General features: G+C 40.5%; 1 protein-coding gene across 1 annotated transcript in view; it reads left to right on the top strand.

Annotated features, from left to right (window-relative positions):
• Positions 1-11,367, top strand: part of LOC129866827 (protein arginine N-methyltransferase 8-like) — a 36,326-nt gene extending 24,959 nt beyond the window's left edge. Inside the window, exons 8-10 of the mRNA XM_055939759.1 lie at positions 4,923-5,073; positions 9,489-9,610; positions 11,156-11,367. Of these exons, the coding sequence (XP_055795734.1) occupies positions 4,923-5,073; positions 9,489-9,610; positions 11,156-11,239 (357 nt within the window). The 3' untranslated portion in view covers positions 11,240-11,367. The remainder of the gene's footprint in view (positions 1-4,922; positions 5,074-9,488; positions 9,611-11,155) is intronic.
• The last annotated feature ends 1,427 nt before the right edge of the window (positions 11,368-12,794 follow it).

Genomic DNA, 12,794 nt, shown 5'->3' with positions numbered 1-12,794 from the left:
TAGTAAACTTCTGACCCACTGGAATTGTGATACAGTGAGTTATAAGTTAAATAATCTGTCTGTAAACAATAGTTGGAAAAATTACTTGTGTCATGCACAAAGTAAATGTCCTAACTGACTTGCCAAAACTATAGTTTGTAAACAAGAAATTTGGTTGAAAAACAAGTTTTAATGACTCCAACCTAAGTGTATATAAACTTCCGAATTCAACGGTACTCTTTCAAGGGTTTTTCTTTATTTTTACTATATTATACATTGTATAATAATAGTGAAGACATCAAAACTATGAAATAAGACATATAGAATCATGTAGTAAGCAAAAAAGTGTTAAACTATTCCAAATATATTTTAGATTTTAGATTTTTCAAAGTAGCCACTGTTTGCCTTGATGACAGCTTTGCACATTCTTGGCATTCTCTCAACCAGCTTCATGCGGAATGCTTTTCCAACAGTCTTGAAGGAGTTCCCACATAAGCTGAGCACTTATTGGCTGCTTTTCCTTCACTCTGCGGTCCAACTCATCTCAAACTATCTCAATTGGGTTGAGGTCTGGTTATTGTGGAGGCCAGGTCATCTGATGCAGCATTCCATCTCTCTCTTTCTTGGACAAATAGCCCTTACACAACCTGGAGGTGTGTTGGGTCATTGTCCTGTTGAAAAACAAATGATAGTCCGAAGCGCAAATCAGATGGGATGGCGTATCGCTGCAGTAGCCATGCTGGTAAAGTGTGCCTTGAATTCTAAATAAATCACAGACAGTGTCACTAGCAAAGCACCCCCACACCATCACGTATCTTCCTCCATGCTTCCTTTTGGGAACCACACATGCGAAGATCATCCGTTCACCTACACTGCGTCTCACAAAGACACAGCAGTTGGAACCAAAAATCTCAAATCTGGACTCATTAGACCAAAGAACAGATTTTCTTGTATGTTTTGGCCCAAGCAAGTCTCTTCTTCTTATTGGTGTCCTTTAGTAGTGGTTTCTTTGTAGCAATTCATCCATGAAGGCCTGATTCACGTAGTCTCCTCTGAACAGTTGATGTTGAGATGTGTCTATTACTTGAACTCTGTGAAGCATTTATTTGAACTGCAATCGAAGGTGCAGTTAACTCTAATGAACTTATCCTCTGCAGCAGAGGTAACTCTGGGTCTTCCTTTCCTGTGGCGGTCCTCATGAGAGCCAGTTTCATCATAGCTCATGATGGTTTTTGCGACTGCATTTGAATAAACTTTCAAGTTTTTTAAATGTTCTGGATTGACTGACCTTCATGTCTTAAAGTAACATTTCTCTTTACTTATTTGAGCTGGTTTTGTGACTGCACTTGAAGAAAGATTGACTGACCTTTATGTCTTAAAGTAATGATGGACTGTCGCTTATTTGAGCTGTTCTTGTCATAATATGGACTTGGTCTTTTACCAAATAGGGCTATCTTCTGCATACCAACACTACATTGTCACAACACAACAGATTGTCTGAAACGCATTATGAAGAAAAGATATTCCACAAATTAACAAGGCACACCTGTTAATTGAAATGCATTCCAGGTGACTACCTCATGAAGCAGGTTGAGAGAATGCCAAGAGTGTGCAAAGCTGTCATTAAGGCAAAGGTTGGCTACTTAAAGAATCTCAAATATAAAATAAATTTTGATTTGTTGAACACTTTTTTGGTTACTACACAATGTGTTTTTCATAGTTTTGATGTCCTCACTATTATTCTACAATGTAGAAATTTGTAAAAATAAAAACCCCTTGAATGAGTAGGTGTGTTCAAACTTTTGACTGGTACTGTATTTATTTTTCGGACTCTGACATGGTTCGTTCTGATATTTTTGTATTTGTGTGTATTGTTAGATATTACTGCACTGTTGGAGCTAGAAACATAAGCATTTCACTGCACCTGCGATAACATCTACAACATTTGTGTACACGACCAATAAAATGTGATTTGATTTGTATATGTGGGTAGGATTTGTTGAGGCCCAGCAGTGTGAAAGCCTACAGTTTAATCAGAAAGCATTGACTCAGTGTTGTCTCTGGGCTCATGCACAGTGGGATTTACATAACCAGTGATACTGTTATATTTATAATGGGCCACCAGCCGAAGAATTACCCCTCAGAATAAATAAAAAAACATGACTTTAAAAACATAAGCTCATTCAACATTAACCTATTAAAAACCATTCTGTATCAATGAGGTTTGTGCAGTAGGCTATAGGCTGAATACATTTAATTGCATATTGGCTACACTTGATTTGCCCTGCCAATGTTATTAACCATTAAAATAATATTTCAAAGCGTGATGTACAGGTAATAGATCATTTGTTGTATTACTTCTTGTGAGGCATATATTGAAATCATTTAGTGTTTTTTTTATTTTGCTGGTGACTGATGGTGCCTGTATGTGATGGTCAGTCTCAGCGGATGGAAAGTGGGAGGGAGATGGAGTGTGTGTGAGAGTGAGAAGCCCCTTAAATTGAAATTGAAAGAGAGCAGCGGATAGGCCTCTCACCGTCCCTCAGCTCTTCCTCCCTCCTCTGACTGACCACAAAAGGGACACCGTCTTCCATCTGATGGCGAAATTCGAGTCACACTTTATTTCTGACTCATGCACAAATTCATGTTGTTACTCGTATGACCAGGGAACGTGAAATCCTCCTCGATATTGGAAAGACACAAGTCGCTAATAACAAGACAAGTCTATCGATACACTTTGTAACGCGAGTGGATGGGGAGCACATTTAATATCTTATAAAAGTGTTGAATAAAGTGACAGTGTTTAATAAAATCTTAAACATGAAGTCAATCATAAAAACAGCAGACATTGCTGTATTCGTTGACAGTCTCTCTCTAGTTATGGTTTTTAAAGTTTCAAAATCAAATCTCACACGTTAGAGTCGACTATCAACTTCGCTGTGGGCTCGTAGAAGCTGCAGACAAAGTGATTTGATCTCATTGGCCAGCCGTAGCCTATTTGCACTTGATTTGCTCTCCGGGCCCGCCGTGTAGGCGGAGTTTGTACCTTCAGACATTAAATGGTTGAAAATGGGAAGACTTCGAGTACCTGGCTCGCAGGGCAGCTGAATCAAGTACAAATAACAAATGAGTGCTTTTTGTTTGGTGATTGACTAGGAAAGCCATGGAGATCGCGATCGGCCGGTTGGTGATCACTGGGTTACAGTAAAGGGACAGTAAACAATCCACATACCAATCCCAATTCAGAGGTGTATGACCTCAGCTGTAACTAGACAATATGTTACCGTAACGTGATCCTTCAATCTGAGCCTTCTGGCCATGCTGGCCATCCTTCACTACTAGGACAGGGATTGTTCCATTTATGATGCTATGCATCTATTCCCATGTCTAGACCGCTAATTGTGTATTTTGTCCGAGGTGCCCTTCTTATCTCGTTTATTGATTGGATTGTTCTGCCCTTTTCTCAGTTCAGATGTTACCTAACTAAAATGTGTTTCTATTGTTGCTATCTAAAGCCATTAGACTGTAATAATAGGAAGCAGGGAAATAATATTTGAAACAGTCAGTGTTTTATATTCAAGATTTTGACACTGGTGCCTTATTTGTCCTTCACGCCTGTAAGATGAAACCCCTTTGAAAATGACAACCCACTCACAAGCTGTTGCATGACTTCTAAATGGATTACAGGATGAATCATGTCATTAATCTTGTACACAGACAGTGTGCAAAAAGGAGCTTAGGCTGTTAAAAAGATCAAATGAGTGCCTCATGTTCAGAACTTTACCTTTACTGTGAGTGAGAAAGAGAGAGCTGAATTGAATTGTCGTCCTGCACTATAAAAATATGACTTTCAGGAGTTTGTGGTGGATGACCAAAATAAAGAGTTTTTACTCTTATGGAAGCTGGAATTTGTTTGCGAAAGATAGCAGGGGAGCTTGACTTTGTATTGCGCACTCTTTTTTATTTTTCTTACTGCTGATCGCGGGATACATAAAAGTCATTTTTCCACAGCAACTATGTGGGTCTCACCAGAACAGAGAGCTGTGTTTCACTGCCATATGCTCTCCTCTCTCTCCTCTCTCCCACTGCAGAATCATGAGGCATCAGATACCCTGTTAAAATATGGGATATGAACCAGGGGAGGTCTATAAAGGAGCAGGACACCAGTACAATGCTACCCTGACAATAGTTACTGCCTTGGTTCTCCAGCCAAATGACCCCATTTTCTCCTCGTTCTCCCCCCTATAGTGGGGTTTCCTTGGCTGGTCCCTCTGGGGGGAGGGGGTGCTGGGGTTTGGTTTCAGCTGCGTGAACCTTGAACCCAAAGGGAGAGGTTGGAGCAGAGTAGCAGAAAGCAGAGGCCTCATCCTTGACAGAGAGAATAAGGGACTCAGGGATAATACAAGACACAATGCTCAGAGGCACCGCCACATAGATCATATGACATGCATATAAGACCTGCACCTGGACACACTCACACCTCTCATCTCCTTACAAGACTTACTGTAAGACGTGACCAGCCTCCCATGGCACACTGCTTAATGGCCACCCACAGAGGAAGAGTTAGGCCTACAGATGTAGAATCTTAATTTGACCTGTATTTTCGCAGCAAAAAAAATCCTGCAGCAACATAATTTTGCTTGATCAGTGGTTAGGCTATTAGCTGGTCCAAATGAGGGTACATGAAAAGTGGAATACTGTTAATATAACTGTGTGTTTAGTATGGGTTTTCAGTGAATTTATGTAAGTCACGAAATTCCCAGCAACAAAAGAGTGATAAAATTTAAATCCTACATCTGTACATGTACAATGGAGAAACCACTGTGCTGGCAGTGAATGGTGTGAATAGAACCCCAATCACTATGGATTCTGTATGTGATTAGCATTAACAATGCAAGATGTAGATGTAACAGAGCAGTGTGGTTATTCTCTCTCTTCAACAGGAGGTGGACATCTACACAGTGAAGACTGAGGACTTGTCCTTCACTTCAGCCTTCTGCCTTCAGATCCAGAGGAATGACTACATCCACGCCCTGGTCACCTACTTCAACATTGAGTTCACCAAGTGTCACAAGAAAACTGGCTTCTCCACCGGTACGTTCTCAACTTTCTTTCTCTTCTCAGTGTTGTTCTCTCTCTCGCTCTCTGATTTTTCACATAGGCTCATATAATATATTATGAACTGGGTGCTTCGATCCCTGAACGCTGATTGGTTGAAAGCCGTGGTATATCAGACCGTATACCATGGGTATGACAAAACATTTATTTTTACTGCTCTAATTACGTTGGTAACCAGTTTATAATAGCAATAAGGCACCTCAGGGGTTTGTGATATATGGACAATATACCACAGCTAAGGTCTGTATCCAGGCACTCCACGTTGCGTCGTACGTAAGAACAGCCCTTAGCCATGGTATATTGGCCATATACCACACCCCCTCTGGCCTTATTGCTTAAGTATACTATGGTATAAATACTATAGTATTTACTGTAGTGTTTTTGCTGATTTTACTGTAGTATTCATTGTAGTGTTTTTGCGGACTAGAGTCAGCAAAAACACTATAGTGAATACTGTAGTTTTACTGTAGTATACTGTATTTTTTATAGTTAACTATAGTAGAAAATACTATAGTAAAAGAACTGTAGTAAATACTATAGTAATTAATGTAGTGTTGGGGATTATAGTATACTGTAGTATTTACTGTAGAGTTTTTGTGGACATTACTGTATTATTTACTATAGTGTTTTTGTTTAATTATCTTTGACATAGAAGTGGAGTCTTTCTCCTTGATGAAACGTACTGGAGAAATACTAAAATACAAATTGTTCACAACTTGTAGGTAGGTAATTCTGGGGTCTGAATGGATAATTCAGCATTCCACTCTTTTCTATAACCTGTATGGAACACAATATGATCTATACTTGGCATGTATGTTTCTCACTTATGGGTGGCACAAATTGGGATATGGAGAAGGGCAATGGGCAGGGTACTGTATATGCAAATGAAATACTGAAGTATTTACAATAGCTAAACTGTTGTGTTTTGCGGACATTACTGTAGTATTTACTACAGTGTTTTTTGTGTAAATAATGCTGTAGTTTTTACTATAGTATTCTACAACATTCTATAGTAAATACTATACATGATCAAGGGATACTACAGTGTGTAGTGTATTATTCTACAGTATACTACAGTTTACAATAGAATTCTATAGTAAGTACTGTAGTATTTTTTTCATGTGGGAGGCCAAGCTCCCTGCTATCCAGGACCTATATACTAGGCGGTGCCAGAGGAAAGCCCCAAAAACTGTCAGACTCTAGTCGCCCAAGTCATAGACTGTTCTCTCTGCTACCGCATGGCAAGCGGTACCAGAGCGCCAAGTCTAGGTCCAAAAGGCTCCTTAACAGCTTTTACCCCCAAGCCATAAAACTGCTGAACAATTAATCATATGGCCACCCAGACTATTTATATTGACCCCCCCCCCCCCCCCCCTTTTTGTTTTTTACACTGCTGCTACTCGCTGTTTATTATCTATGCATAGTTACTTCACCCCCACCTACATGTACAAATTACCTCGACTAACCTGTACCCCTGGACATTGACTCGGTACTTGGACCCCCTGTATATAGCCTCGTTATTGTTATTTTGTTGTGTTACTCTTTTTATAATTTTTACTTTATCTTATTTGGTAAATATTATATCAACTCTTTCTTGAACTGCACTGTTGGTTAAGGTCTTGTAAGTAAGCATTTCACGATAAGGTCTACTACACCTGTTGTATTCGACGCACGTGACAAATAAAGTTTGATTTGTTTTGATTCATTAGCACTCTTTTTACTGTAGTACTAGCATCTCTCCAGTTCACTGTGTCGTTATCAGACCAGCTCCTGACAGACCCAGGGTTTCATCCTTTTAATTGGCAGCAGCAGCAGCAGATTACAGGCTAGGAGAGTCCTGTTGCTCCCTGCCTGCCATCCTCCCTGTGGGTTCCATCCCGATCTGTATTCACAGACAAAGACCCCCTTTAATGAGCTCTTTGATGAGTCAGAAAGGCCTGAAGTACAACAGCAAACACTGATACCACTGGAAATTAGAAGACATTTGAGTCCCCAGTTGATTTGCATGATCCAGAGAAGTTGTGTGATGAGCTAAATTCATTTAGCAAGAATCGTGTTTGGATTTGTCTGTGAGCAACCTCTAGTGGTGGTGTGATGTTATCGCTCCTCTGTGATTATATGCATAATGTCTACAGTAGTTCGCCTTCATCAGAGTTTGTGATGCAAATAGGAGACTTTAAACTGTGACTTGCATTATGCAGAGGCAGTGGCTAGATGACCATATGTTGTCACTCTTAAAAGTGGACAATGTCTTACTTTTGACCTCCAATCATATACAGATCTTCCAGCTCTTCTTGTATTGATTTGAGCCTGTCCATCAAACCAAATCACCTTAGCAAATGCTAAACCCTGCTAGCCTCACTGAACCTCTGATACACATCTAAATGCGCACATGGAGGCCTAAGTCCTCTATGGCCATTGATTTCCTATATTCTCCTGTAGGACAGGTATTTCTAGTTTCAAGTTTATTCACCACATGCACAGGATACACCAGGTGTAAAACAGTACAGTAAAATTCTTACTTGAGAGCTCTTTCCCAACATTGCAGTGATTATATAGATAATAGAACAACATAATAAGTACGATATAAATTGAAGAAACATGAGAATGCAAATATATACAGGTATCTTATTCAATGTACAGGGGTACTGGAGTGGTTGAGGTGGGTTTATACATAAAACGTGACTGGTAGTAGGATATACTATACATGTAAACATGGATGAAAAGTGACTGGTAGTAGGAATATACTGTATAAATACTTATGGTAATACACTAATGGTAATATATACAGTACATGGAAAAAGAGCACACAGAGAAACTCAGACATATGCTGTACGCTGCTGGAAAATATCACCCATTGAACCACCACAACAAACACAGCCTTATCTATTCCGTTCAGGTTCCCACTGAGTACAGCTTTCATAATCTGTGTGTTTATGCAGCATGATCAGCAACTCAATTTATCCATGAGCCCTCAAACGGCATGCCTTTAAAGTCTGAGATACAAAGTTATCCCAGGACAGCCGGCTGAAATTCAATTAAAGTTGTATTGACCTTTGAGCCTTTGAGCCTTGGCCAAGCGGTAGTTTAACAGCGCAGGCACAGGTGGGCGCACGTTGTTTTGGGCGGGGGTATTGGCTATCAGCAGTATGCAGCTGGAGTGAAGCTGAGACACACAAACACACACACACACACACACACACGCATATCGTTTATACACCCACAAAACACACATGTACAGTCAGGTTCAAAATGATTGGCACCGTTGATAAAGTTGAGCAAAAAAATACTACAAATACTTAGCTATATTGTAGGCTCCAAAATGTTTGTTATTATATTATTTTAGAATACAATTGATCAGAGAAAGAGATTTTGTTTAACAAGTCATATTTTATTTTCTCAAAAAGATAGGGGTGAAAATGATTGGCACCCCTGTTTTCAATACCTTTCAATACATCCCCTTGTGAAGATAACGGCACTGAGCCTTTTTCTAACTGTTTTATGAGGAGAACACAATGGGAGGGATCTTAGACCATTCCTCCATACAGAATCTTTCCAGATCCTTGATATCCTTCGTCTGCTCTTATGGACTTCCCTCTTCACTTCAAACAACAGGTTTCCAATGGGGTTCAAGTCTAGAGACTGAGATGGTCATTGCAAAATGTTGATTTTGGGGTCAATTAACAATTTCTTTGTGGATTTTGATGTGTGCTTGGGGTCATTGTCTTGCTGGAAGATCCACATGAGCATATACACACGAGCACACATACTGTACGCATGCACAAACACACACACACTTCAACTAGCAGAATGCATGTGGGCGAGGTAATGGGAAAATGGAGATTGACAAGGACAAACGTCAGTAGGGAGGGTCAACTCAATCAATTCCTCTTATCTGTCTATTATATCAATGTCATTTGATATCCTGATTTGAACCAGCATTTTAGCATGATCGATCCTCAGTGCTGCATCTACGCTTGTAAATAGCATGATGATATAGTGAATCACGTATATTCAGCCAGAACCATGGGTAACATTTTTTCTAAACCAAGAGATAAAAAAATAAAAAAAAGCGAGAAGAAAAAACTTTGTCTAATGTTACAAAAGTTGTGTCTTCGTGACTAATAAGTGCATCAGAGGTCCAATGTCAAAGGTGAAAAGTTAAATTTATGTTAGTTTTTGTTGGGGGTCAAAACTTTGGCTCATGATTGTTTTGGTTTTAAGGGTCAGGGGTCGTGTCCACTCTAAGAGCCAAATGAACTCTGCGCACTTCACTTGAGTTTCTGAACAAATCTCATTGACAATAATGCATTATTTATGTTAAAATATGAATTAAACATACAAATCTGAAGTTGAGATTTGGCCCTAACTGCATGCCTGTCTTCCTACAGCCCCTGATGCTCCGTTCACACACTGGAAACAGACAGTCTTCTACCTGGAGGACTACCTGACCGTAAAGAGGGGCGAGGAGATCATTGGCAGTATTAACATGAAGCCCAACGAGAAGAACATAGTGAGTGTTCTGGAATCTATGACCAGTAAAAAGCCATTCACTTTGAGACACTTATAGGGGCAGTTTCCAGTCTTGGAATAAAAAGCAAGGTTCAATGGAGAATCTGCATTGAAAATGCTTTGTAGTGCAGGAATAGTGTTAATAGTGTTCGGGAAACCGCCCCATCTAGGGACCAGAGTCCTGGGGCCTCATTTATCAACCGTGCATACATTTCATACTAAATTCTGGCGTATATGAGCATTACATCCCCGCCTAGCAATTGCCCTCTATTTACCTATTATGGTAGCAGAAACGTCATCATTTACTGTGTGATTTGGAAATGTTGGAACTGGGCCATGGCCGTTTCTAAAAGAAACACAACGGCAAATTTGATGACATTTCTGTAGAGGTGTCGATAGAACGTTTTAATATTTAGCAGTGACTTTTTCAAACGAAAAATGCATGCTCCCAATAGCAAGTGCCAAACACTGGCCGCACATTCTGCAAGATTGATTGTCTATTCGAACGATTGTAAAGTAAATGCTACAGCCCACACTTCTATGCAAAATGAAAATTATTCTTTAATAACTTGTTGATCAATAGATGATTGTATTTCTCCTGCCGTGGTATAGGCTTTGAGATGAAATAGGCTATGATGTCGCGCTCCTATCGCACACCAATACTGTAGCCTACCCATACTGTCAAATAGTTTAAATAGGGTACCAGTCTATTTACTTTCAAGCATGCTTGGCTATTGAATGAGTGACGGATGAATGGTAGCCTAATATGTGTTGTGTGGCGAGAATAAACAAGTAATGTAAGAAAAGGAGATGTCCTGCAATGTGATTATGATTTAGGCCTATTTAATAACATTTGAAGAAACATACACCTACCTACATGCTGCTATGTGAACTCCTTACCAACGGCAAATGCATCATTACGTTTGAATGTTTTTATTAGTCTACCCGTGTGCGTAAAACATAATTTCCCCCAATACAATTGTCCAACCATTAGAAGTTGTGTGTACGCATGGTCTGAGCTGTGCGTGGAGATGCACACTTTTCCCGTCAAGTTCAAAAAGTATAAATACCAACCTTTGCGGGAAGACTGGCGGATGCAAGGTTGAGTTTATTTTGTGCACACGCACCTTTGATAAATGAGGCCCCTGGCCCCTACCTACTGTATGATAACTAGACACTGGCCCAACAGGGATAGGTAGAGGTCATACATACATTTGTACCTGTCTAACAAAATAAAGTCAGAAGGTCAAATCAAGTCATTTCAGGCAGACGAGGCATTTTAACCAACATTATATGGCTAGAAAGAAACCCAATTCCACCACTACCTCTGCTTGTTTGAACTTCAATCATCATCTTTTTGATAGAGGTCAAAGGAGAGAGAGCACTAATCACTCCCAGACCAAACAGCAGATGAGGATAGCAACAGCGTCAGTGCCCCACTCCTGATTGAACACTCACTTAGATTTCTCTCTTTTATTCCCCTGGTGAATTACCTCTCTCTCTCTCTCTCTCTCTCTCTCTCTCTCTCTCTCTCTCTCACACACAGCGTGACTTGGACTTCACCTTTGAGCTGGATTTCAAAGGACAGATATGCGAGGCAGCCATCTCCCACGACTACAAGATGCGCTAGCTAGGTGTCCAATAGGGAGAAGCCGGCGCGCAATGCCGCCTGCACCCCTACAAATACACAGAGGGAGGAAAGAAGAGGCACTCCTCTCGACAACAGACAATAATGAGGATGGGATGGAGGGAGGAGAGGGAGTGCATTGGAGGGATCAGAGAGGGTGGGATGGAGGGAGGAGAGAAGTTTGGATAGAGGTAGGAGATGAAGGGATGAGAGGGTTGGATGCAGGAATCAGAGAGGAGATAGAGAGAATAGATGAAGGGATGAGAGGATGGCTGGAGAGAAATGGAGGGATAGGCTAGATCAGAGGAGGCAGGTTATGATGAGAGAAGCTCATCAGTGCAGGGGTGGCACTCCAAGCAATATCAACATGCTCACATTGACACCTCTAACTGGCACTTTACTGTTAGGCCAACTGTTCAGAGGACAACTTTGAATGTAACACCTTATGAATTCAAGATTGTTCTAGTCATTATGAATGTTACTGTTAATGTTACTGTCATTATGAATCTATACTGTATGTGAGAGGTGGCAACCAATATTATCTTCTACAGCAAGTTTGGAGGCCATATAATCAATTACTGTATTTTTCAGTAACTTCACATTTATATTGCATATAATAATACATCCTACAGCCAGTAGTTTAGATTTTTCTTCAAATAGGCTTTTTAAAATTACCCAATTTTGCATGTTTAATAATAAACTTCATATCTGGTAAAAGTACAGTAATTGAATATATTGGAAATTCAGTACTGCATACTGTATTGTGTAAGGATGTGAAAATATGTAAATGTGTATTTGCAGTCAGGCGACGTGCTGTAGCTTTTCAGGTGGGTGCAAAATAACAGTATGAGAGCTCACACATTTGCACAGCTTGCACTCCAAAGTGGTGGTCTGTGGTTTCTGTTAGCGCTGTGATGTCAACATTGTAATCAGTATAGACCGGGGCCCTTGTCTAGATGCCTGCAAAAGCTCCTGGCTACAAAGCCTACATTTCTCCAATCCTCCCTAACTCTATTCTATAGTGCTATATTTCTCATACTATAGATAATTAGGTAATCACGATTTTCAACAATAACCATGATCTCTTAAGTTCTGTAATTGATAATTGTAGTTGATGTGGACACACTGAAACCACACCAGGGGAAGATCTTAATTCCATAATTCTCATGTCTTCTTGCCTCACCTTCTTCTCAAAACCCATTGGATGAGAAAGCCAGAGGTCCCACCCCTCTGACCATCTCCACTGGGTTTTGAGATGCAGACGAGGAGAGAGGACACGAATATGATGCAATTGAGATCGCTCCCAGGAAGTGGTGAGTGCGCTGCAGCATTCAGTGGGCGGGGCCTCACATCGTTACCATTTTTTTCTCTGGCTCCACTGATCTCGGGTCTGCAACTGGCCTGGCCACAGAGCCTAGCAGAAATCATCAGTTAGTCCCGTCCTTAGATCAGTAGCAGTGTTCATTCTGGCCTCTGTTCAGCGGGTCAGTTGACAGCAGCTCCTTCCCTTAACCTGTGCTCTTACTAAGGTCATCGCCAAGGCAACAACTGGAGGTGT

Source organism: Salvelinus fontinalis, chromosome 12 (assembly GCF_029448725.1).
Source record: "Salvelinus fontinalis isolate EN_2023a chromosome 12, ASM2944872v1, whole genome shotgun sequence".
In the NCBI taxonomy this organism is placed as follows: domain Eukaryota; kingdom Metazoa; phylum Chordata; class Actinopteri; order Salmoniformes; family Salmonidae; genus Salvelinus; species Salvelinus fontinalis.
This window is presented reverse-complemented; position numbering and strand designations above follow the sequence as displayed.